This window comes from Molossus molossus, unplaced genomic scaffold (assembly GCF_014108415.1).
Source record: "Molossus molossus isolate mMolMol1 unplaced genomic scaffold, mMolMol1.p scaffold_m16_p_21, whole genome shotgun sequence".
In the NCBI taxonomy this organism is placed as follows: Eukaryota; Metazoa; Chordata; class Mammalia; order Chiroptera; family Molossidae; genus Molossus; species Molossus molossus.
The window spans coordinates 12,625,222-12,652,308 of NW_023425357.1; the positions used below are offsets into that span (position 1 = coordinate 12,625,222).

General features: G+C 45.5%; 1 protein-coding gene and 1 non-coding gene across 2 annotated transcripts; both read left to right on the forward strand.

Moving 5' to 3' along the window:
- Positions 1-4,121: 4,121 nt before the first annotated feature.
- On the forward strand, positions 4,122-4,285 carry LOC118639634. The gene has a single exon (XR_004961214.1). It is a non-coding gene; the product is annotated as a U1 spliceosomal RNA (small nuclear RNA).
- An 8,188-nt stretch (positions 4,286-12,473) lies between these two features.
- On the forward strand, positions 12,474-27,016 carry LOC118638914 (carcinoembryonic antigen-related cell adhesion molecule 6-like). The gene is given in 8 exon segments (XM_036275052.1): positions 12,474-12,489; positions 17,049-17,402; positions 17,923-18,201; positions 18,542-18,796; positions 24,065-24,191; positions 24,874-24,946; positions 25,627-25,653; positions 26,903-27,016. Coding segments are annotated over 8 exon segments (1,245 nt in total).
- The last annotated feature ends 71 nt before the right edge of the window (positions 27,017-27,087 follow it).

Below are 27,087 nucleotides of genomic sequence, written 5' to 3' on the forward strand. Positions count from 1 at the left end.
AGAAGTGTCTATTCAGGTCCTTTGCTCATTTTTTAATTGGATTGTTTGGGGGTTCTCTGGTGTTGAGCTGTATGAGTTCCTTATAAATTTTTGATATTAAGTCCTTACCAGATCTAACATTGGTGAATATGTTTTCATGTTCAGTGGGTTATTGTTTTATTTGCTGATGGTTTCCTTCGCTGTGCAAAAACTTTTTAGTTTGATATAGTCCCCTTTGTTTCTTTTTTTTTTTCCTTTTGTTTCCTTTGCCCAAGGAGATATAGCAGAAAAAAAAAGTTCTAAAAGAAATGTTTGAGATTTTACTGCCTATGTTTTCTTCTAGGAGTTTTATGGTTTCAAGTCTTACACTTAAGTCTTTAATCCATTTCTACTTTATTTTTGTATATGGTGTAAGAAAGTGTTCTAGTTTCTTTCTTTTTCTTTTCTTTTCTTTTTTTTTTTGCATGTATCTAATTTTTGCTACACCAGTCATTGAATAGACTGTCTTTACTCCATTATATGTTCATGCCTCCTTTGTCAAATATTAGGCATAGGTTTATTTCTGGACTCTCTAATCCATTCAATTTATCTGTATGTCTGTTTTTATGCCATTACCCTGCTGTTTTGATCACTATAGCCTGGTAGTGTAGTTTAATATCAGTTAGCGTGATATCTCCAATTTTTTTTTTCCTCAAGATTGCTGTGGCTATTCAGGGTCTTTTGTGGTTTCATATAAATTTTTGGATTATTTATTCTAGTTCTGTGATAAACACCGTTGGTATTTTGATAGGAATTGCATTGAATCTATAGATTGCTTTATGTAGTGTGGACATTTTAATGATGTTAATTCTTCCTATCCATGAGCACAGTATAGTCTTCCATTTATTTGTAACTTCTTCAGTTTCTTTCTTCAGAGTCTTATAATTTTTTGAGTACAGGTTTTTTACCTCCTTGGTTAAATTTATTCATAGGTATTTTTATGCAATTGGTAAATGGGATTGTTTTCTTAGTTTTTTATTGATTTTAGAGAGAGAGAGATAAAAACATCGATGACAGAGAACACCAAATGGCCACCTCCTGCATTTCCTCCTCTGGGGATTGGCCCACAGCCTGGACATGTGCCCTGACCAGGAGTCAAACTGATGCCCTCTTGGTGCATGGGTCAATGCTCAACCACTGAGCCACACTGGCTGGGCACCCAATAGTTTCTTGGTAGGATCTTTAGGGTTCTCTATATACAGTATCATGTCCTCTGCAAATAACGACAGTTTTACTTCCTTTACAATTTGCATATTTTTTTTCTTTCTTCTTGTCTAATAACTGTGGCTAGGACTTCCAGTACTATGTTGAATAAACGTGGTAAAACTGGACATCTATGTCTTGTTCCTGATCTTAAGGGAAATACTTTTAGGTTTTCTCTGTTGAGCATGATGTTAGCTGTGTGTTTTTCATATTTTTACCTTTATTATGTTGAAGTATGTTTTCTGTATTCCCACCTGCTGAGAGATTTTATCATAAATGGGTACTGAATTTTTTCAAATGCTTTTTTCTGCATTAATATTAATATGATCATTAATATGATGGTTAACAAAAATTTTTGAAAATTTAAAAAAATTTTTTAACCATATAATGTGATCATATTATTTTTATCTTTCATTTTCTTTGTGTGGTGTATCATGTTAATTGATTTGCAGATATTAGACCAACCTTGCATCCCAAAAACAAATCCCACTTTATCATGGTGTACAAACTTTTTAATGTACTGATGGATTGGTTTGCTAATATTTTGTTGGGGAATTTTACACCTGCATTCATGAGAGATATTGACCTATAATTGTCTTTCTTTGTAGTGTCTTTGTCTGGTTTTGGAATTAGGATAATGCTGACCTCATAAAATAAGCTTAGGAGTCTTCCTTCCCCTTGAATTTTTTGGAATGGTTTGAAAAAGATGGGTGTTAGTGCTTCTTTGAATGTTTGGTAAAATTCATCTGTGAAGCAATCTGGTCCAGGACTTTTTTTTGTTGTTGCAAGTTTTTTTTATTACTTCTTCAATTTCATTTGTTGTATTGGGTCTGTTCAGATTGCTTAGTTTCTTCTGGATTTAGTTTTGGAATATTGCGTGTGTCTAGCAATTTATCTATTTCTTCCAGATTGTCCAATTTTGTTGGCATATTGTTGTTTGTAATATTTTCTTATAATTATTTATATTTTGTAATGTCAGTTGTAACTTCTCTTTCATGTCTGAGTTTTTGGGTCCTCTCTCTCTCTTTTTTCTTGATGGGTCCGGTTAAATGTTTATTAATTTTGTTTATTTTTCCAAAGAACCAGCTGTTGGTTTTATTGAGCTTTTGCATTTTTTTAACTCCATTTTGTTTATTTCCACTCTGATCTTTATTATTTCCTTTTCCCACTCTCTTTGGGCTTTGTTTTCTTTTTCTAGTTCTTTTAAGTGTAAGGTTAGATTGTTTATTTGAGATTTTTCTTGTTTCTTAAGGTAAGCCTCTAATGCTATGAATTTCCATCTTCACACTGCTTTCGTTGTGTCCCATTAGTTTGGGGTTGGTTGTATTTTCATTTTTATTTGTTTCAAAGTATCTTTTGATTTCTTTATTGATCTCATTGTTAACCCAGTCATTGCTTAATAGCATGTAATTTAAGCTCCATGTGTCTGTGTGTTCTTCTAGTTTTTTCTTGTAATTGATTTCTAGTTCAGTACCATTGTGGTCAGATAAGATGCTTGATATTATTTCAATCATCTTTAATTTATCGAGACTTGTTTTGTGTCCTGTGTTCTATCTTAGAAAATCTTTTATGTGCACTTGAAAAGAGTGTATATTCTGCTTTGGGGTGAAATCCTCTGAAGATATCAATTAAATTCATCTAGTCTAGAGTGCCATTGAAGGCCACTGTTTCCTTCCTGATTTTCTGTCTAGAGGATCTATTCACTGGAGTCAATGGGGTGTCAAAATCCCCTACTATGACTGCATTATTGTCAATCTCTCCCTTTATATCCATCAAGATTTGCTCTACATATTTAGGTGTTCCTATGTTGGGTACATAAATATTTACAAGGATTATATCATCTTATTAGATTGATCCCCCTCTATTATTATTTAGTATTCTTCTTTTTCTCTTATAGATTTTTCTTTAAAGTCTATTTTGCCTGATATAAGTATTGTTACCCCAATTGGTTTTTGTTTGTTTTTTTTTTGTTTTTTTTTAATTTTCATTTCTATTTGCCTGAAATATCTTCTTCAATCCCTTTACTTTCTGTCTATGTGTGTTTTCATTCTGAAGTTGGTCTCTTTTAGATAGCATATATATGGGTTTTGTTTCTTATCCATTAAGCTATCCTATGTCTTTTGATTGGAACATTTAAGCCATTTACACTTAAAGTGATTATTGATAGGAATGTATTTATTATAATTTTATTCTTTATAACCATGTTCCTCTTTTCTTCTTCTTGTTTTTTTTCTTTTTTCTTTTTTCTTCTTAAAAAAAGACCCTTTAACATTTCCTGTAATACTGTTTTGGTGGTGATGAATGCTGTTACTTTTTTCTTGTCTGGGAAGCTCTTCATTTCTCCTTCAATTTTATTTTATTTTATTTTTAAGTTGATTTGAAAGAGAGAGAAAAAAACATTGACCAGTTGCTTCCCATATTTGCTCCCACTGGAGATCAAACCTGCAAACTGGGCATGTGCCCTGACCAGGAATTGAACCCACCACCTTTTGGTGTATGGGATGATGCATCAACCAGCTGAGCCACACTGGCCAGGGCACTTCTTCAATTTTAGATGATAGTCTTGCTGGGTAGAGTAGTCTTGGTTGTTAGGTCTCTGCTGTTCATCACTTTGAATATTTTGTGGCCTGAAATATCTCTGTTGAGAAATCAGATAAACAGTCTAATGGAAGTTCCCTGTAGATAACCGTCTTTCTCTTGTTGCTTTTAAGATTCTCTCTTTGTCTTTAACCTTTGCCATTTTAATTATGGTGTGTCTTGGTGTGGGCCTCTTTGGGTTCATCAGTTATTATTTCTTCAAATAGGAAAAAGAAAAAAAGAGAGAGAGAGAGAGAATGTACTCACAAATACTTAGTTTCGCAACAAAACAATGACATAAAGAGAAAATTTTTAAAAGGGGAATACTTACCTGGCAGGGGAGATACCATGATCATGAAGGTGGTTTTCCCAGGGTGAGGCTTATCCATTGCATTCCAGATGTGCTGACCCCTGAGATTTCCCTAAATGTGGGAAACTCGACTGCACAATTTCTGGTAGTGGGGGACTGTGTTTGTGCTATCCCCTAATAAAAAAAAAAAAAAGAAAAGAAAAAAAGAGGGGAGGGGAAGACTGTTACAGAATGTAACATGTACCTACCTTTGGGGTGCTGACCTGATTTGAACAAGCCAGCTTTAAAAAGACACTTTGAGGCCTGGCTGCTTTGGCTCAGCAGATAGAGCGGCAGCCTGCAGTCCAGAGAGACCCGGGTTCGGTTCCCGCTAAGGGCACGTACCTCGGTTGCAGTTTGTCCCCAGCCCTGGTTGGGTCATGCGGGAGGCAACCACTCGATGTGTCCCTTTCATGTCAATGTTTCTCTCTCTCTTCCTCTCTCTCCCTCCCACTCTATCTGAACAAAAAATGGAAAGATCTCCTCAGGTGAAGATAAAAACACACACTTTTTTTTTTTTTTATCCTCACCTGAGGACATTTTTCCATTTTCTGTACAGATAGAGTGGGAGGGAGAGAGAGGAAGAGAGAGAGAGAGAGAAACATCGACGTGAAAGGGACACATCGAGTGGCTGCCACCCGCACGACCAACCAGGGCCTGGGACAAACTGCAACCGAGGTACGTGCCCTTAGCGGGAACCAAACCCAGGTCCCTCAGGACCGCAGGCCGACGCTCTAACTGCTGAGCCAAACCGGCCAGGGCCACACACACACTTTTGAGACAGTTGTGGAAATGAGTATGGATTAGGTAGTAGATGATATTAAAGATTGACTTTTAAATTTGTCCGCTATGATGATGGCATGGTGGTTGCATTTAAAAGTGTCCTGAGCCCAGCCAGTGTGGCTCAGTGGTTGAGCATCAATCCATGCACTAAGAGGTCACCAGTTCGAATCCTGGTCAGGGCATATTCTCAGGTTGTGGGCCAAATCCCCAGTGTGGGGCATGCAGGAGGTAGTCAATTGATATTTTTACTCATCAATGTTTCCATCTCTCTCTCCCTCTCCCTTCCTCTCTCTCTAAAAATCAATAAAAAAATTTAAAAGTGTCCTGAACAGAAGAGATGCACCTTGAAGTATTATTAGGCTGAGATGTCATGAGATCAGTGGGAGTGGATGTGGGGAAGAACTGCAATAAGAAAGGCTGGCGGAATTTGATTGTGGCAGCTGGGCAAGGGGTCCCAATGGGACAGGACAAGTTCTTGCTCATCTTGGTCCCACACCTGGCAGAGATGGAATCATGAGGAGAGCTCATTGGACCCTTGAGGACCTCCTGGGATGCTCAGGATCACAGCAAGTGGGCAATCAGTGAGGTTTTCTTAAGACTCTACTGCCCTGGCTGGTTTGGTTCAGCAGTTAGAGCGTCGGCCTGCGGTCCTGAGAGACCCGGGTTCAGTTCCCGCTAGGGGCGCGTACCTGGGTTTCAGTTTGTCCCCGACCCTGGTCGGTTGTGTGGGTGGCAGCCACTTGATGTGTTCCTTTCACATCGATGTTTCTCTCTCTCTCTCTCTGTTCCTCTCTCTCCCTCCCACTCTACCTGAACAAAAAATGGAAAAATGTCCTTGGGTGAGGATAAAAAAAAATAAAAAAAAAGACTCTACAGAGGTTCTCTGAGACTACCTCCAAACTGGAGAGCAGAACATCTTAATTACATGATACTCTAGGGGTACCCCCAAAAAGTAAATAATCATATGTTCATGCTGAACTTGGCTCAGCTTAACCTATTGTCAACTTTCCCATGTTTGACTTTGGTGGATTTGTTACCGAACACAGGTCCAGCTGCCTGCCGCAACAAAAGTCAATACTCATGAGACAGGTGCTATTGAAAGGAAAGAAATTTATTCAAGTGCCAGCCACCTGACAAGATGGGGATTCTCGTCCCAAAGCCCATCTCAGCATCTCAGTGCAAGCAGGGGTTTCATAGGGAAGGAGAGGGAAAGTAGAACAAGATCAGAGGGAGGGGCTGTGGATGTGCAGGCTGTGTCCTTGCTGGTCTCGATATGAATCTTTAATGTCAGCATACTGGAACTGGTCAGTGCCAGACAAATTCTTGCAGTTGGGTGATATGCCTCAACCAAAGTCCTGGTTAAGTCCATTTCTTGTACAAGCAGGAATTGGATCTGCTGGTGTCTCTAATATACTTATAAGAAAACTGTCAGTGTGTAAGTTATTTTTATCAGTTTGTTAGTACACTTTATTTTAATTCTATTTCATGGTAAGTCAGAATAATATAAATATTTTATTCCCTGTTACAGATTCAGCTTTTCAGCATCCCCATCCCCTGGACCACAGTACAGATTGGCATCCTCCATCCTTTCCACACACTCAACCCAGGCAGACCCTTTAGCTGTCAATTTGACATTTTGAACTATCACCTGGAGCACCTGCCTGGCAGCCAACAGCTGTTAGTGTACCTGCTTCTTTTGGTCTGGACCACACACTGGTCATGGGGCATTTTAGTGAGGTTAGTCCTTATTGTTTTAGGATCGTTAATGGGAAAATACGAGCACTGATATCAGTGGTAGGAAATGGCCTTAGCAAGGGTGAGAAAAAGATGGAAATCATGAGGTGTGCTGAAGTAGCCAACCATGAACCTCGCAAGGCAGCCAACTCTGCTCCAAAATGAAAGGCAAGAACACAATCAAGAGCACGTGCATAGGTGTAGAAGAGTGTGTCTGTGTTGCAAGTTGTAGCTAGGGATTTTGTCGTATCTCCAGCTCAAGAACAGAACCCGTTTTATCCTCCCACTCCTTTGCCACTAACACTGAGTCTGTTCCTGGACTTCAGTGTTGTCTTTTGAGTCCCACTGTGTTCAATTCAACTAGTCTCCTCCAAGCCCAACACAGTCTTCACATGGCTACCAGTGAGAGCTTCCTAAAATACAGACCTTGCCCTGACCAGTGTGGTTCAGTTGGTTGGGCATCATCCCATGCACCCAAGGGTTGAGGGTTTGATTCCTGGTCAGGGCACATATCCAGGTTGCAGGTTTGATCCCCAGGTTGGGGCATATATGGGATGCAACTGATTCATGTTTCTCTCTCACATCAATGTCTCTCTCTCTCTCTCTCTCTCTCTCTCTCTCTCTCTCTCTTTCAACTCAATTCAAAAAATATATCCTCAAGTGAGGATTTAAAAAAAAACAAAAACAGATCTGGCCCTGGCCCTGCCCATGTGGAGTCTATGTATCCCAGTTCTCTGGCCCTGGCATCATTGGTGTCAAAAAAACTCCCCTCGGCCCCTGCCCTGCAGTCCTTACTCCCTCTGGACCAAGGCCCACCCAGCACTGGCAGCATTCCAGCTGTCCTCCCCCTCCCCCTTTATACACAGTGTGGCCCTGGCCCTTGGTTCTCTCCAGATTTTCTGGGCTCTGCAGTCACCCTCGCCACCTTCTTCCTCCCCTTTATTAGGTGAAGCACTGTCCCCCACACCTGGTCTTCTGTCATCTCCCCTCAAACCTTTGATAACGTGCTGCTTAGCCAAAGGTCTCTAAAGTCACCAATGAAAGAGCACCAGAGAATGAGCTGAAGAATCAAGTCCCCATCCCTGACTGGTACCCCTCCCTATGTCTTACAATTTCTTCCCTGGTTCCGTAACTTCTGGGACTCTGACATCCTTTTCAGCTTCCCAACAGAAACATGGCCCTCAGATTTCGCCACAGCCATCTTTCACCAAGCTGTGTCACCTCTGGTCAGTTACCCAGCTTTTCTACTCTAAGCTTCACTCTATCAGACACAGGGATATATTGAGCATCAATAAAGTGTCTTTCACAGACTCTTTGTTCTCCTCATGTAATTGTGACATTCCCACAACCTAAACACCGGCTCTGTCTCACAGCACTTCCTCCTGGGCCTAGTCAAGACTGACCCAGTGTCTAAATTTAGTAGCACATTAGTAGTATCACTAAACTTGTGCAGTGAAAACTTTGTTAGAACTCTAAAGCAAAACCAAATGCAGTTCAGGGGTAGAGACTGTTCACACTTCCCTTGGTAGACCAGATGTCCATAAAGGAGATGGGCAGTAAAATATAGTCAGAAAAGACTATGCTGGTATCTTTAAACCAGAGTCTCTCTAATTCTTGCCCTGGCATTCCTTCATGGGGTTTCAGCCCCAACTTCTAGGAAAGTTGCTAGACATAGTTCAGTAAACAAAATAAACAAAAATCCTTGCCCTCAGGAGCTTACATGCTAGTGTGGGGCACAGACAATAAACAAATAACTAACATATATAGGCCAAGTGGTGACAGGCACCAGGGAGAAAATTCAGGCAGGGAAGGGAGATTAGAAGTGACAGGAACAGGGTTGAAATTTGTAATACAATAGCCAGAAAAGACCACCCTGAGAAGGTGAGCCAAGACTTAAAGAAGACTTCAGTTCCTTCTTTGTAACACAGAGATGATAATAATTGTATTGACCCCCAATGATTTGCTGTGAGGGTCAAATAAGTTAATACATATAAACACTTAGATTATTATCTGGTTCATTGTAAGTGCTTAATAAATATTAGCTATTGTTATAATCATTACTTTAAGACATCGTTTTTTAAGGTTTTGGTGTTTTTCAAGCATCCAGTTTAGTCTGTGTTGGAAATTGAATGACAAGTGTGGTATGTATGTCATTATATGCCTTCAAAAAACCATAACAGAGACATCACTAATTGATTACTGTGCTCTTTCTTCCTGAGCCAGGGACCTTCCTAACATAGTCTTCTAGGTAGTCGGCATCAAATGACTGAAACTGGCAGGTGAAAAGAAATGGATGTGCTAGCCCTTGATGATACTGCGTTTAGGGACAGATTCATCTTTTTAATTCCCCCCACTATTCTTACCCATTTATTGTGTGACACTAATTTCTTCCATCACTGAGAGCTATGGTGAGTGGTGAGTGGTAAAGAAAAAAATAATTCTCAGTCTACCATTGAAATTACGTAAGACCATACACACCACACTACATTATTGTCTAATGATTACATGCTAGTTCTTTAGGGACTACCCAGTAAAAAAATCTTAACTTCCTGCTTCCTTGATGTGACACTAGGTCTGAGTTCTTGTTATGGGAGGTGTGACAAAGGATTGGATGTTTCTTAGGAAAGAAAGCGGCTTTCACAGACTCCTTGTTCTCCTCATGTAATTGTGACATTCCCACAACCTAAACACCGGCTCTGTCTCACAGCACTTCCTCCTGGGCCTAGTCAAGACTGACCCAGTGTCTAAATTTAGTAGCACATTAGTAGTATCACTAAACCTGTGCAGTGAAAACGTTGTTAGAACTCTAAAGCAAAACCAAATGCAGTTCAGGGGTAGAGACTGTTCACACTTCCCTTGGTAGACCAGATATCCATAAAGGAGATGGGCAGTAAAATATAGCCAGAAAAGATTATGTTGGTATCTTTAAACCAGAGCCTCTCTAATTCTCCTGGCCCCAGCATTCTTTCATGGGGTTTCAGCCCCAACTTCTCATTTTTTTTAAATATCAAATTTTCAGAAAAAGTCGACTGACAAATAAATACTCTTTTTCCCTTTACTAAAAACATAACCTTTTTTTCTGAAACACTGGAGAGTAGGTTGCAAACACAAGGTCACTTTCATCCCTAAATACTTTACCTGCAACTATGAAAAGAAGGACATTCCCTTATGTAATCACAATTCCATCCTCTTACCAAAGAAATTTAACATGGACAGCATGTTATCGAATAGACAGTCCTTATTCAAATCGTCCCAGTTGTCTCCAATACATCTTTGTATCCTTTTTTAAAAGTTATTATCTTGTATCCAGTCAAAATTTACACACTGCATTTGATGTTTAATTTTTTTTTCTTTTTTTCCTTTATTGATTTTAGAGAAGAAGGGAGAGGGAGAGAGAAGTAGAAACACTGATGAGAGAGAACATCAATTGGCCACCTCCTTCATGCCCCCCACTGAGGATCTGGCCCACAACCTGGGCATGTGCCCTGACAAGGAATCGAACCAGCGACCTCTTGGTGCATGGGTCAATGCTCAATCACTAAGCCACACTGGCCAGGCAAATACATTTTTATCTAGAACTGTCACCCACCCTTTTTGTCTTTCATGACTGACATTTTTAAAGTCTTACAGACTATTCTCCACTCTCTATTTCCCTAACTACTTATTCATGGTGTAATCAGATTAACTGATTTTTTGGTAAGAAATATTGCTGAGGGATGTTGTGTCCTTCCTTCCTGCTATATCATATAAGGAGGCACAGAATATTAGTTTGTCCCATTATTTATGACTCGAAGTTTGATCATTTAGTTAAGGGGACGCCTTACAGTTCTCTCCAGTGCAGTTACATAATCTGCAAAGTGACACTGGGATTCTTTGCAAATATCCTGTAGCCAACAACCTTTCACCCATGGCTTCAGCATCCATTGATGATAATGAGTGAATTAATTATTAGGGGTCTTTTTGAAATGGTGGCTGTCCAATCCTGTCATTCCTTTTTCATTTGCTAGTTGGTATTCTCCTGTGAACATAAGCTGACACCTGGGTTTCTAACTGTCATAAATCACATTTAAAACAGCAACAGCCTTGGCTGGTGCAGCTCAGTGGCTAGAGCATTGGCCTGTACACGGAAGGGTCTTGGGTTTGATTCCCAGTTAAGGGCATGTACCTGGGTTGCAGATTTGATCCTGCATGCTGGAGGCAACCGATAGACATGTCTCTTTCACATCAGTATTTCTTTCTCCCTCCCACTCTCTAAACATCAATGGAAAAAATATTCTCAGGTAAGGATTAACATTAAAAAAACAACAAATCTCCCACTGAAGTCCAGTAGCAAACACATGTATGAGGTGGTCTCCACTCCCTTCTCCCACCCTTCTTTCTCTCCAGCTACTCCATTAATTTGTTCCCAGTTCTGTGGTAAGTGCTTTGTGTACATCGGGTCATTGAATTGCTCCCAACCATCTAGTAGGTAAACAGTCTCACTTTGCAGATGAGAAAACTGAAACTCAGAGAAGCAGCCCAAAGTCATCCAGTAAGTTACAGATTTGAACCCAGCCACATTTGACCGAAAGGCTATGTTCCTGTCTGGCCACATTCCTAAACCACTCTGTTATCTTTTCTTGTATGCATATATAACAGTTGCAGCAATAGTAATCCTAGATGTTGTTGATCCCTAGAGAATTCTTCATTCTTCCCCCTGAGCATTAGCACTGCACAATAAAAAGTCCACAGAGCCCTGGCCGGTTTGACTCAGCAGTTAGAGTGTCGACCTGCGGTCGAGAGAGACCTGGGTTCGGTTCCCACTAAGGGCATGTACCTCATTTGCGGTTTGTCCCCGGCCCTGGTTGGGTCGTGCGGGTGGCAGCCACTTGATGTGTCCCTTTCGCATCAATGTTTCTCTCTCTCTCTCTCTCCCTTTCTCTCTCTCTCTTTCTCTCTCTCTCTTTCTTCCTCTCTCTTCCTCCTACTCTATCTGAACAAAAAATGGAAAAAGTGTCCTTGGGTGAAGATAAAGAAAAAAATAATAATAATATAATAAAAAATAAAAAGTCCACAGAAATAGTACCAACATGGTGCCTAGGTGCTATACATCATTTTTATTTTCCCCTTTATACTTATCTGAATTTCCCAAGTTTTCTACTATGAACATGCATTGATGGTTTGGGCAAATGTCTAATTTTCACATTCAGAAAGGCTCTTCCTAGGAGTGGTCAGTCCCTTTCAGAGCCAGGGTGGACACAGGAGCACAGGGCTCACAGGATGGACACTGGGGCTCAAGCCTATGCTCTCTGAGTAGGGTGTGGGGAGCAGTGCCACCCCTAGTTGACAAAAACATCTAAATCTCTAACATTTATTTCCAGGCTTCTCCTTAGTGAGGGGGCTTTCAGAGAAGATGAGCAGGTCTGTGACCCACCTGTGATCACCAGTAATGGATCTGAATAAAGAGGACCCTTCCCTCGTTTGCTCTTTTCTGCTCATGGGAATTTTTTCTTAGCAGAAATTCACCTGAAACTCTAGGTCCATTTTTTCCTGGGGCACACAAGGAAAATAGCATGTCTAAATTACCCCAGTCCCCAGCCCTATTTCCTGGGAAAGAGGAGTTGTGGTGGGGACAGTATTATCAGAAAAGGATGAGATTCACAAGAGCCCCTGTCCAGCCAGGAGAGCGCTGGGCAGTCCTCACACCGAAAACAAGGGACCATGGACAGCTCCCAGCCTGTCTCCCTCTGCAAATCCAGGTAGGGACCCAGGAAAACAGAAAATGGGGCCAGCTGCTGTCCACACAAATATGAGCAAGGAAGAAGCGACCATGGCGGTGGACACATGTGGGGATAACTTCTCAGCTCCTCCCCCAGTGTCCTGAGCCCTCCTGCCCTCTTCAGCCCAGGCTCTGGAGGGGAGACACCCACAAAACACATCAACTCCTCAGAAAGGCCACCACCTGTTTCATCTCACCTTCCCCCTGACCTCCTCTCACCTGCTCCTTGTCATCCAAGTCCACGTACACTGCACCGCATGCTCTTGGTCCATCAAGACTTGCCCTTGTGTCCCTGTATCTGCCTGTGTGGTCCCCACCTGGGATGCCCTCTGCCCAACCTCACTGGCCATTTTACCACAAGGTCATCCCGACCTCCACAGGTGGACACAACGGGCCTCCTCTGACCTCCCCCTCCGACTCTCCTCCCTTGAACTGTGACATGTCCAGGAGCACCTACCTATGCTCGTGTTGTGTGTCCTATGGATCCCTGAGTCCCTGAAAGACAGGCAGGATGAGACTGGTTGTGCTTTTCAATGGCTCCATGGCTTCTACGTGAGGGCCTGGCACAGGAAAATGGTCGTAAGTGTTCGAAGAAAGTACGAAGGAAGGAAAAATAGATAAATGGGTGGACACTACTTCTGCTCCCAAGTAACTACTATGGACATGCTGAGGGCATGAAGAAATGGACATCTGCAGAGACTTCTAGGGTATATTGGTGCAAATTTTACATAAGGTATGTATAGGTTTTTCTCCTGAATGTATTTTTTTAACCTAAAATTCACATAACCTAAAATTCAACATTTTAGCCATTTTATCTTATTTATTTATTTATTTTTTTATCCTCACCCAAGGACATGTTTTCGTTTTTTGTTCAGATAGAGTGGGAGGGAGAGAGAAGAAGAGACAGAGAGAGAAACATCGATGTGAAAGGGACACATCAAGTGGTTGCCTCCCACATGACTCAACCAGGACCGGGGACAAACTGCAACTGAGGTACATGCCCTTAGCAGGAACCGAACCCAGGTCTCTCCAGACCGAAGGCCAAGGCTCTAACCGTTGAGCAAAACTGGCCAGAGCCATTTTAGCCATTTTAAATTGTGGGGCCAGGGGAATGAGGCCCATCCAGGCCTACCAGAGCTCTGTGCTACAGGAAAGACCCAAGGACATGGAGAGGGGTGTAGTGCTGTGTGTCCCCAGAATCAGGGTTCCCCTGGACACCAGGCCCTGTGAATGAGAAGGGATGGTGACTTGTCTATCCTGCCCCCTCTGCTCCCCTGACACAGACTTTCCTCTTGGCACGTCCGGTTCCTGGTACTCCTCCTCCCCTCACACACACTGCCCAGTGCTCCAGCCACACACACCACTCCATCCAGGGGCACCCGCAGTGTAACTTACTAGAGACAAACACAAACTAGTACACATTCCCGAAAATCTGACCTTGGTGACATCACATTAAAGAAGCAGGTAGGAATTCTTGGAGCAACAAAGACTGGGACTCACGGAGCTGGAACAAAGTATTAACATGCTACATGACCCATGTAAAATGTCTATGGATCGATGTTGATTAAACACTCAAAGCAGGACATGTGACTGCTGCACTTCCCCCCGTGTCCACCAGAGGGCGGCAGAGCCACTCCGCACCTGGACCCTCCCCAGGGAGCAGCTGACGCCCCCCCCAGCAGCACCCACAGCCCAGCAGGGTCTGACCCTCGCCAGCATCACTCAGTCCACAGTCCTCCTCCCTCTCCAGTCCGCCCACACTGGACTCTGTCAGCTCCTCCACCCAGCCAGGCGTCGGCTCACCTGGAAGCCCGCCCTCTGGAGGCAGCTCGGCCCCTGCACCCTCCGTCTTAGCCGGGCAAGCGCCCACTCAGGCCCACTCAACCTCGGTCGCAGCCGAAAGGACCTTTCCCCGGGGAGCCATATGAGATGCTCCCGCCACAGGAGGTACTGCCCTGCACATCCCTCTCGATGATCATTAATAGTCTCTTCCACCACAATTGCAGATGCCCGGCGGCTCCGAGCACAGGGGTCGCATCAGACCTGCTCTGTGGCTCCCCCAGGCCAGCCGCGCCCGCAGAGGAGATGCTCAAGGGGCTCACGGGCGAAGGAAATGGACAGGGAAGCGGAGCAGACGGACGGGGCCGGGAAGACACACGGCACTGGCACAGCGAGGGTTCTCCCTGCACCTGGTCCTGGACCCTCATGAAGCCAGGAGCACAGGTGAGCACAGGTGTGAGGGACCGGCTCCCTCAGCACCGGGACACTGACCTCAGCCACCCGCACCTCTCAGCTCTGAGCACCTTCCCTCCCTGCTGTGAGCCCTCCTGCCCCACCTGTCCCTCTTCTCACAGGGTCCTGACCCGGCCGGAACCCTTGACCCCAGACCCAAGGTGAAGTCAGCACTGGGCAGGACCGAGCCCACCCTGACGGCAGAGTGTCAGGATGAGCGTCCCACACCCAGCGGAGCGGCCACCACAGGCCTCTCCTCCCAGGACACACAGAGACTTGCACTTCACACCTCTAGGAACTGTTCCTCCTGGGACACCCAGGTCCTGACAGCCTGTCCCTGGAAGCTGTGGCCAAGCTAGAGCCCCACGGAGACAGAAGGGGGAGGTCCTTCTCTCCACCCATCACCCACTTGACCCCTTCTCGTTCCAGAGTCATCTCTGTGACCTTCCTGCTGGGAGGAAATCCAACCTTCCGGAGCATCTGAGAACATGGGGAAGACCCGGTGCCCAGCTGGGTTTCTGTGTCACAAACAGAAATAACTCCCAGGTTTGGGGACCCCAGGGGCTCTCTGTGTTGTGCTGAGAGACCCAAGAGCAGGTCACAGCAGAGGCCAATACTGGGGTGGGTGAGTGTCATTTTCTGAAGAGAAAGGGACCCCATCAGCCTTGCCAACGAAAGTGCTTCACAGGCGAGTAGGAGCAGGGTCCCCGGAGAGCTCGTGAGATGCAGTCCCCGGTGCACTGCACCCTGCAGGGCCAGGATCTGCACAGCAAGATCTGCAGCCCTCCCTGTGCACAGGGGCGGGGAGGGGGGCTGCCCCACCCCCACATCACGGGTCTCAGCCTGGCATCCACGTTAGCTGAGCAGCTGCTGAAGCAGCATTTATAAGGTGTCACCTGGCCATCACAAGCCTTACAAATTGTCACAGGTGATTCCAATACACAGCAGGTGACATCCCTGGGATAAGTTTTCCTGATGTATCTCTAGAACTCCTGCCCTGAAGGGAAAAGCCAGATTGGAGATGACAGGAAACTGTGGGGAACACCCTGAACCTGGACGCTCCAGGCTTGTGCTTGATCAAACAGGGTGTGTGTGTGTGTGTGTGTGTGTGTCTGTGTGTGTGTGTGTGGTGAAGAGGCCTCAGGCCTCAGTGTTTGTATAGACTGAAGGTAAATTCGGAGGAGGGGGCAAAAAAAGAAGGAATGAGGGGAGGGAGTGTTCTGGGCACAGAGCCCGCCCCCAGCCTCCCTGACCAGTTAGGTGCTCCTGCTCCTGGAGGAGGCTCAACACACAGAGAGGAGGGACATCAGATCCCGCATGTCGGGACAGCAGTGTGTGAACTTGTCAGGAGCCCAAGCTCTTCTCCCAGAGGGAGGGACAGAGCAGGCAGCAGACACCATGGAGTCTCCCTCAGTCCCTACCCACAGAGGACCTGTCTCCTGGCAGGAGCTCCTGCTGGCTGGTGAGGAGATGATCCCTGGGGGTGGACAGGAATTGGGGAGACAGAGACTTGCTGGGGTATCCTGGGAAGGACAGTGCTCTGAGAGGGGACAGAGGGCTCCGTCTTGGACTTGATGGGAGAGGAAAGGGGAGCAGGATAGAAGAGGGGAGGGGCGCAGAAACAGGAAAACCCCATCATCTGGAAGTGCTGAGGGGCAGGAAAACCTCGATTATGGTAAGTTTTAAAAGTTATTCATCACTGAAATAATTTCTGAAAACTGATGATGATAAAATGACAATTTATGTCTCTGGGACTCCAGAAATACTTAACCAGGGCGATAAACATTGTCCTTCCCACCAGCCTCAGACATGGGACATACTCCCAGGAGGTGCAGGACTGGGAACATCACTCATTCACCCACAGGGGTTTGCCGCTGTTGCAGGCCCTGGGGGACAGGATCTGACAAGGCCTTGCCCACATGGAGCTCACGTTCTGTGGGGAGGAGACAGACAAGGAGGGATCTAGATGGGGTGGCAGGTACACACAGTGCCATGAAGGGGACAGAGCAGGGACAGGGGAGAAAGTGGAGACAGAGGGTCTTTAGAGGAGGTGGTCAGGGAAGGTGTCTCCCAAGGGCTCCCCTGAGTGTCAGCAGGGGTCTGAGGGCTGTGAGGGGTGAGCCTGGCAGACCCCTAGAGAACAGTATTTGAAACAGAAAAAATAATAGGTTCAGAGGTGCTGAAGTCATGGTGGCCATGCTGCTGACCTTAACCATAGGAGACACACACACAAACTCTCTCTCTCTCTCTCTCACACACGCACACACACACACACACACACACATGCTCTCACACTGGGGCTGAGAGATAGAGATCTGCTCAGAACAAGGGACCTCATATCTCCTTCCCAATACATAGATCCAAATATTGATCAATTTCTCTATTTCCTCCTAGGCTCACTCTTAATTTTCTGGAGCCCGCCCATCACTCAACAACTCACTGTTGTGTCGATCGATGCTACTGAAGGGGAGGATGTGCTTCTCCGGGTCCACAATCTGCCTGGGGATCTTGCAGGCTATAACTGGTTCAAAGGGGAATGTGTGGACAGCAACCATGAAATTGCATCATATGTAATGGATGCTCAAGAAATTACCTGTGGGCCTGCAAACAGTGGTCGAGAGACAATATACCCCAATGGATCCCTGCTGTTCCAGAAGGTCACCCAGGAGGACATGGGATACTACACACTACAAGCCATAAAAAGAAATTTTCAGAGTGAAAAAGGAACTGGTCGGCTCCGAGTATACCGTGAGTGACTGCTCTCTGACCTCTGGTGTGGGGTGGGGTGGACTCCACTTCACACGCAGGACTGACGGCCCTGGACTCCGCCTCCATCCCCTCTGCACCACGTCCCAGGTTGGGTTTGGGCATTTAGTGCAGGACACGCACAGTGGAGACAAACTTCCTAAGATCAGAGATTCCTTCCCTGCAGACATTCCCTGCAGAGAGAGGGACCAGTCTGATGAGAATAACTCGGCAGAGGGAGACCAATCGCAGTCCAGCACCCTGGGTCCCTCCCCAAGACCATGACATTGAGAACAGCCCTGCAGGGCTCTGTCAGGGCCTTATCTGATGGGTCCCCTGGAATCCTCACAGAGAAGCTCAACCCATCATCCCATCCCCAGACCTCTGTCCTAGGGCTCTGGATTCCAGGGACCCAGGGGACCCATGTCAGGTTGGGCTTGGCTTCTCGGATAAGCCTCACTGGGAGCAACAATTTCCCAGGTACCCAAGTTACAGGGTAATGTTCTCTCTGTTCCCTGCACAGAGAAGTTACTCACACCCAACATCACAACCAACAACTCCAACCCCGAGGAGAACAAGGACCCTGTCGTGTTAACGTGTGAACCTTGGACTCAGGACACCACCTACCTGTGGCTGATCAACAGTCAGAGTCTCCCAGACAGCACCAGGCTGCAGCTGTCCAGCGACAACAGGACTCTCACTTTACTCCATGTCACAAGGAATGACACGGGACCCTATGTGTGTGAATCCCGGAACCCAGTGAGTGCCGGCCGCAGTGACCCATTCACCCTGAATGTTCTCTGTGAGTAACTTCAGTCCCTGCCTGGGACAGGCTGCCCGCCCAAATCCACACTTCCAGAGGCCAGGCTACATCCGTCCCTCTCGGTCCAAGCACACAGACCCTCACTCCCAACACCCAGGGTGGCCATGACTTCTGTCCCAGGCAAATCCGGACAGGCCTCAGGGTTGGGACAAACAGGTTAATGTCTCGGACTCAGGCTCAGTGAACACAGGGGTTATGGTTGGGACATTTTAAACAAGGCTGGGACCTAGCGCAGAGGGACAGTGTGGCCCTTACACAGACCAGGAGCTTCCCCTTCTCTCTGGTTACATCATGTGTGGCTTTGTTCCTTTTGCTCCAGATGGCCCGGATGCACCCGTCATTTCCCCCCCAGACTCCCACTACCCTCCAGGGGCAAACCTCCACCTCTCCTGCCATGCAGCCTCTAACCCGCCCGCACAGTATTCCTGGTCTATCAGTGGGAGCCCCCCGCAACCCACACAGAAGCTCTTTATCCCCAACATCACTGCGAATGATAGTGGATCCTATACCTGCCTCGCCCATAACCCTCACACTGGCCTCAGTAGGACCGCGGTCAAGAATATCACAGTCTCTGGTAAGTGCCTCCTGGACCATCGGCACCAAGCTCTGGGGTACAGATCTGTCTGGTTCTCAGCAAAGAGCCTAGAAGATGTTATCTCCCATCCTGTGGCCATGGACACAAGCAAATCACCAACGCTTCCCCTGAACCCTCCCCTGCCCCTCTGTAGACTCCCTCCCCTTGCTCTCCTGATTTCTCATGGCAGAGCTGGGGTCCAGCCTTGGAAAGTGGGGAGGGGGTCTCTCAGCCCCAGAAAGCCCCAAGTAGTGGAGGGGGCTTCACAGAGAGGGAAAAACAAGGGTGCTCAAGGTCAGGTTACTTCTTCTGTCACCAACACATTCCTTCTGTGACCAACACATTCCTTCTGTCACCAATTTCTTCTCTGTTACCTACTCCACGTGCTACAAGAAACATACAAGGCTTTGAATCAAACTCACCTCTTTTTCCCCAAACAAAAGGATGAAACCACCTCCGAGGGGTGAGCAGCACAGACCCCTGCTCTCTGCTCTGCTCCAGGCTCACCTGGTGACTGACTCTGCTCTGTGACATCTTGGTGGGACAGGGCTCTGTGGAGAAGTTGCATGGGTGGCCTGTCCCCAATCTGGCCAAACTGTGTCACTCACTGACACCAGAGCCTCCCTCGGACCAGGCTGCGTGGAAGTGGGAAGAGAGCGAACCGTAGGGCAGACCCTTCTGAGCCGTGTGTGTCTTGGCTCAGAAGTCACCAGCTGTACAACGCTGTGCGACACCAGCGTGTATGATATTCCAAAGGAGAGCAGTGAACGGTGGTGCACACTTGACAAATAGGTAGGTTCGTCCATGAAGTCCCTTCATGGGACAGAAGCTGCAGTGCCACAAAGGTTGTAGATTACGGAGGAGGCCGAGTACCAGCCTTGTGTTAAAACTGTGAGCCCTTCTCTTAGAGATTCCCTTCTCTGTGATGTTCAACCCGCAGGCCGGGAAGTGAAAGTGCTGTTCAGATAGAGAAACCCTTTTCTGAAAAAATAGGTTTGTTTGTTTTTGTTATCCTCACCCGAGGACATTTTCACATTTATCTTCAGATAGAGAGGGAGAAAGAGAGAGAAACATCGATGTGAGAGACACATCAACTGGCTGCCACCCACACGACCCCAACTGGGGCTGGGGACAAACCAACTGAGGTACGTGCCCTTAGTGGGAACCAAACCCAGGTCTCTCTGGTCCGCAGGCCGACGCTCTAACTGCTGAGCCAAAATGGCCAGAGCTAAATATGTTGTTATTGATTTCTTTTTTTTTTAAGAGTAAGAGGAAAGGGGAGAGAGAAACATTGATGTGATCGGCTGCCTCCTGCTCACCCCCCACCGGGGACAGAGCCACAACCTTATAGATTGGAACTTCTGCAGGTCCTACAGTCATGGCCAGGCCATTCTTATTCTCTAATAAATTATTTAGCAAAAAGGAAACATCTTTCCTTCTCTATGTAAAGCTACTGTACTAGAGAAGGTATCTGGCCCTGGCCGGTTTGGCTCAGCGGTTGGAGTGTCTGCCTGCGGTCCGGAGAGACCCTGGTTCGGTTCCCACTAAGGGCATGTACCTCGGTTGCAGTTTGTCCCCGGCCCTGGTTGGTCGTGCGGGTGGCAGCCACTCGATGTGTCCCTTTCACATCGATGTTTCCCTCTCTCTCTTCCTCTCTCTCCCTCCCACTCTAGCTGTACAAAAAAAAAAAAAAAAAAAAAAAGAAGGTATCTGATCTTTGGAAGATCACAGAGAGCTCTAGAAAACTGACCCCCTCTGGCTGGACCTTCAATATAAGTGACCCCTTGCCCCATCCGACATCTCCCTGGGACGACTGCTCTTCCAATGGTGCAAGGAATGGACAGAAGTCACAGGGGGCAGAATGTCAGTCAGGAGACATTACAGTAAACAGAATGGCAAAGTGGCTAAGAGCTCTCTGAACCAGGTATACTTAGTTTCTTATCCTGGGTCTGGCTTTTACTGTGTGACATTGAACACGATTCTTTTTCTTCCTATTACAATTTTTAATGTGGTAAAATACGCATAAGATTTGCCTTTTTAAGGCTGAATAATATTTCCTTGTATGTATACATAGCATTTTGTTTCTCATTCGTCCATCCATGAACTTCTGGGCTGTTTCTACCATTTGGCTATTGTGAATTATGCTGCAATGATCATGGGTAAACAAATCAATATCTGTTGAAATCTCTGCTTTTAATTCTTTGGTGTATATACACAAAAGTTAAATTCTGGATCAAATGGTAAGTCTTTGTTCAACTTTTTGATGAACTGCCACAACATTGTCCCCAGTGGCTGCACCATTTACATTCCCACCAGCAGTGCACAAAACTTCCAATTTCTTCACTACTTGTAGAGACCTTGTTGTTTTCTGAGTTTGTTTGTTTTATATAATAGCCATCCTAATGGGTGTGAGATGGTGTTTCATTGTGATTTTGACTTGTATTTCCTTAATGGTTAGTGATGTTGAGCATCTTTTCATGTGCCTATTGGCCATTTATTTAATCTTCTTTGGAGAAAAGTCTATTTGAGTCCTTTGCCCATTTGTTTTGTTTTGTTTTTTATTCTGTTGTTGTTGTCATTGTTGAGTTGTAGTCATTTATATATTCTGGATATTAATCTGTTATCAGATATCTGATTTATAACTATTTGCTCCCACTCTCTGGGTTGCCTTTTCACTTTGTTGACAGTGTCCTTTGATGCACAAAGGTTTTTAATTTTGGTGAAGTCCAGTGTATCAGTTTTTTGCTTTTGTTGCTTGTGGATTTGGTATCATATCCAAGAAATCATTGCCTAATTCACCCCATGTTTCCATCTAAGAGTTTTTGTAGTTTTAGCTCTTACGTTTAGGTCTTTGATCACGCTGTTAAGTAAGGGTTCAATTTCATTCTTTTGCATAGATTCCCAGTTTTCCCAATACCATTTGTTCAAAAGATTGTCTTTTCTCCAATGAGTGGTGTTTTGGCACCTCTGTCAAAATGTTTTACTGAGTCATCTCCTTACTATTTATAGGTCTACTTATATTTTCTAGTTCTTTGAGATTTCATATCGGTAGGTTTGTTGTTTCTAGGAATCTGTCCATTTCATCAGGTTATCCAATCTGTTGCATACAATTATTCCTAATACTTTTACATTTCTCATTATTTCTGTAGAATTTATGGTAACTTCCCCACTTTCATTTCTGACTTTGGTAATTTAAATCTTCTTTTTTTTTTTAATCAATCTAGTTAAGGTTCATCAATTTTGTCAATCTAATTTTTGAGGAACCAATTTTAGGTTTTGTTGATTTTCTCTATTGTTTTTCCAGTCTCCATTTTCTTTATGTCCACTCTAATCTTTATTATTTCATTCCTCCTGCTAGCTTTCAGTTTAATTTGTTCTTCTTTCTTTAGTTCCTTATGTTGTAGAGTTAGGTTGCTCTTAGAGATTTTTTTTTCCTTTTTAATGTATTTTACAAGTACAAATTTCTTGCAAAAGATTCTTAACTTCTCTGAGCCTCATATTCCACAACTGAAAAACACAATAACAGCTTCATGCCCTGACCAGCCTGACTCAGTGGTTAGAGTGTCAGCCCACGGATTGAAGGGTGGCAGGTGCGATTCCCAGGCAAGGGCACAACCTGGGTTGCAGGTTTAATCGCCAGCCCCTGTCAGGGCATATGCAGGAGGCAACCAATTGATATCTCTCTCTCTCTCTCTCTCCCTCTCTGGTCTTCCTTTCCTCCCTCCTTCTCTCTACAAAAATCAATGGAAAAAATATCCTCGGGTGAGGATTAACAACAACAAAAAATACCATGCTTCATGGCATTGTTTCAAATATTTAACATAATAATCACTTAAACCCTTAGCAAATGCCACACACAGGGGAAATGTTCCATAAGTGTTAGCTGCTATTATTACCACTGTTATCACAGGCCTCTATGAAGTCAGGTGGTCCTGGAGTCAAAGCCCAGATCCACCGCTTACTAATCATAAGATTTTGGGTAATTTTTTACCACCCCAAGCCTCAATTTTTTCATTGGTAAAATGAAAATAATGTCTATCTGACAGGGTTATTATATTAATCAAATGAGATATAAGTATTAAGCACAGAGCCTGGCACATAGTAAGTACCCCATAACAGTAGCTAATATTAATATTAATCAAGCTTGAATTGACTAGTGAATAAAATAAAGAAATTAAAAAGTAGAAACAGATGCAAAATGTATTATTTCTAGAGGGCAGAGGGCGTGACACACAAAAATCATCAGGACATGGCTACGGACTAAATATAGGAAAAGAAAAAATGGAATTGATTGCAACATTTCAAGCCTACATTTTTGTTTTCACCCCTTGAGATGCAGCCAAGATGGGACTAGACATACAAAGTATTTATTGGAAAAAACGCCTGTAAAGGAAAGTGGGCCCTGGCCAGTTTGGCTCAGCGGTTAGAGCGTCGGCCTGCGGTCCAGAGAGACCCGGGTTTAGTTCCCGCTAAGGGCATGTACCTCGGTTGCAGTTTGTCCCCGGCCCTGGTCGGTCGTGCAGGTGGCAGCCACTCGATGTGTTCCTTTCACGTCGATGTTTCTCTCTCTCTCTCTGTTCCTCTCTCTCCCTCCCACTCTACCTGAACAAAAAATGGAAAAAATGTCCTCAGGTGAGGATAAAAAAATAAAAAAAAGAGGAAAGTGGATGGAAGTGGGAGGAGTCTGGAGATTCCTCAGACCACGATGCAGATCTGATTACGGGAAGAGAGAGAAGGCAGTTTTCAGTTGCAGTCTGTTTCTAAGGTTGATGGGGAGTCCTTGAGATCAAGTCACCCATCAGAAGAACCATTTCTCAGAGGACTGGGCTTATTTTATCCCTGCTGGGAGCCTGTGGGAAGCCAGGTCCCTGTGCAAAGGAGGTGGTGCATTCACCACAGGAGACCTGAGTGGCACATATTCATGGCTGCCCCACCTGGTACAGAGAAAAACACGCAACCATGATATGGTGAAAACATAACTTACTAAATGGCAATGAGCCCCTCTCACATTTCCAAAGCTCCAAAAATATCTGAGTGCAGAAAGGCGAGAATGGAATTGGGGCAAGTCTGACCACCAACCTAGAAATAGTGAGAGAGAAAAATTACAAGCATATGGTCAGGTAATTACCTCCCAGCAACCTTCCCACAGAAATGTATTCCTTGGAGGAACAAGCCGAGACTACTTCATGTTGGGAGTCATTGCCCAGGGCAGCCCCACTGTAAAATGTCACCAGCTTCATTCATGCTTCTCTTTTCTCTCCTTGACAGTTGTTTCAGCATCACAGCATCCTGGCCTCTCAGATGGGGCTATTGCCGGCATCGTGATTGGAGTGCTGGCCGGCATAGCTCTGATAGCAGCCCTGGTGTACTTTCTGTACATCAGAAAGACTGGAGGGTATGATGGCCTTTGCTCTTGTCCCGCTTCCTCCAAGGCTAACCACCATGCTTGGGAGAGGGGAGACTTCCCCTCAGTCTCTGGGCCTGGACCTGCTCCTCCTCCTTCCTCAACCCCTGCTTCTGGGCTCTGATTCCTGCAGCCTCTCTTCAAGCTTCCTGTACCCCACTCTCTCTGTAACATAGTTATTCCCATCCCCAACTGGTTTAGTGGGGGCAGCACTGATTATGTTCCTGGGTCCCCCAGTCAGGGAGGCCAAGCCCAAGAAGGAAAACTAATGAGGAAATGCCAACAGGAGCAGGAGAAAGTGAGTCACTGTGCTCTGCCAACCACAGGAAGAGGAGAAGAGAGGGCAGGACAGGAAGAGAACCTAAGAAAAAGCAGAAACCAGTGAGAATAACAGCAGCATCCACAGAAGGGAAAGGTGTGGGGTAGAAGTGAGCTCAGACGCTGTTGATAACGAATGGGCCTCTGTGAACGGCAGGCCAGCAGGAAAGGGGCGCACACTGGAAGGGGGGTGGGTGCACTGAAGAGGAGCCCTAGGGGGACGGGCAGAACTGGCCCTGGCATAAAGGAGCATGGAGGAGCCCCAAGGAATTTCTGCTCATTGTAGCCTTCCTACTTCAAGGAGCAAAGATCCTATGCATGGGAACAGCAGTCACAGTCTCTGATATTTATTTAGGGCGAGCGACCAGCGCGATCTCACAGAGCACAAGCCCTCTGCCTCCAACCACAGTAAGTGAAGCCATCACCCAGTGAGAGCTGGTGTGTTCCACCACATGCCTGCCCTGGCAGGGAATCCTGGATTCCCAAATACTCGGCACCTTCTGAGCTCAGACGGCTCTCCATTTCCCAGCCTTAGGTTGACATGGATGTTCACACCCTTCTAGCCCAAGAGATTCCCTTGAGACCCGGCCCTGGGAGAGACTCACTCTACCAGACCAGGCAGCCCTGAGTAACATGGACACGTTTTCCGGAGTCATTCTGCCCCTACCCCTTCCCCTCCTGCCTCTAATACGGATGTGGATGCGGGCACTCTCCTTTGGTGAGACTTTCCCTGACTTGTGGTGCTCTGGGTGCTCTGGGTCTCAATGCCCCTCCTTGCCACTGGTGCCTGTTGCTGAGGAACACAACTGGGCAAAGATCAAGGCCTTGGGAGCTGCATTAATCTTCAGAAGTGGACTGAGGCCCCCTTAACTCTACTCCTGCCCCGCCCCCAACTCCGCTGGTACTAACACCCTGGGTGTGGACCACAGGCTCTGAGGGAAGCGATTCCTTAAGTGATCATGGCCACCTCTGCACCCCACCCTCCCACCACCTGCCACCTCCTTCAGGTAGAAATCACAGCAGCTTAGGAACGCCATGGCCATAAGGCCATAAGTCAGCTTTGCATTTTCATGGATTGGTAACTCTTCTTTCACTTCCCCCAAAACAGGTTCAATCTGACAACTCACCCAACAAGGTAAGCACAGCCAGTTTCACTGGGTCATTTTCTCATGGACATGTCTCTGTGTCTGATGGATTCTTCTTGAAGACTCAAATGCCATCAAGTGTGGGTCAGACTTCCTCAACGCAGCAACAAACCAAGATGTATTGGTTAACGACTCCCATGGGTCTGTCTCACGTAAAAATGTGGGCTTTAGGCCCTGGCCAAGTAGTTCGATTGATTAGAGCATCATCTGGATATGCCAAGGGTTCGATACCTGGTCAGGGCACATTCGAGAAGCAACCAATGAATGCATAAATCGGTGGAACAAATTGATGTTTCTCTGTCTTCTTCTTCTTCTTCTCCTCTATGTCAAATCAATAAATTAACAAAAAAGGAACCTGGGCTCTGGAGCTATTCCTGTCCTGTGTTTGAATCCAGATGTGACTCTTAGTAGCTCTGTGACCTTGGGCAGCTAAGTAGGCCTCTCTGATCCTCACCCTGTCATCTGTAAACAGGGCACACTGCCAACTTCAGAGAGAAGTTGAAGGAATGAAAGGAGAGACCACTGGCGGTGCGCCAGCACCGTGCCCAGCACACGGAAGGCACCGGGTCCTTCTCCCTGCTCTACCTTCGGTCTGACCCTGCTCTTCCTGTCAAAGGACAGTGTTCATTTCAATGGGTCTGAGGTCTTAGTTCCTTCACGTTATAATAATTTTACCGAGCTTCTCTCATGTAGCCTTTCCATAGGGCACATGTATGTATTGAAAAGTTCTTAAATCATGTGTAGATGTTAACAATGTATAAATTATGACAAGTTGAACATATCCTTGTGAGCAGTACTGAAATAAACAAAATCTGTCATCTCCCTAAAAAAATAAAACTGTCTAGTCATTTCCCTCCAAAGAGTAATTATATCCTGACACCCAATGCACTAGATTAGTTTTGCCTGTTTATACTCTTATATTAAAAAACATAGTGTATCCTTATATGTGTCTGGTTTCTTTCATTCAGAATGGTTTTATGAGATTCATCCATATTGTGGTATACATTTTTAGTTGTTTGTTCTCGTTGCTCTATCATCGTCTTCCACGGTGTGAATACCATAATCTATCTCTTCTAATGCTCACTCAAAGGATGTCAGCGAGCAGAGATAATGGGTAATAAAAGCCTTTCTCCAAAGCTAGAATTTTCAAGGTGAGAGCAGGTGGTGCCAAATCACACCAGACAAGTGAGGGCCTGACCTATGACACTGACTTAATTGACCACTGCTCGTGCCTTTCAGATCAATGAAGTTACATATTCTTCCCTGAACTTCAATGTCCAGGAATCACAGAAACCAACTTCAGCCTCCCCGTCCCCGACAGAAACGGTTTATTCAGAAGTCAAAAAGAAGTAATGCCGCCCTCCCTGCTCACCGCACTGCAGAGGATCCCAAGCTTCTCATCTCCATCACCAGGAGCCCCCTTT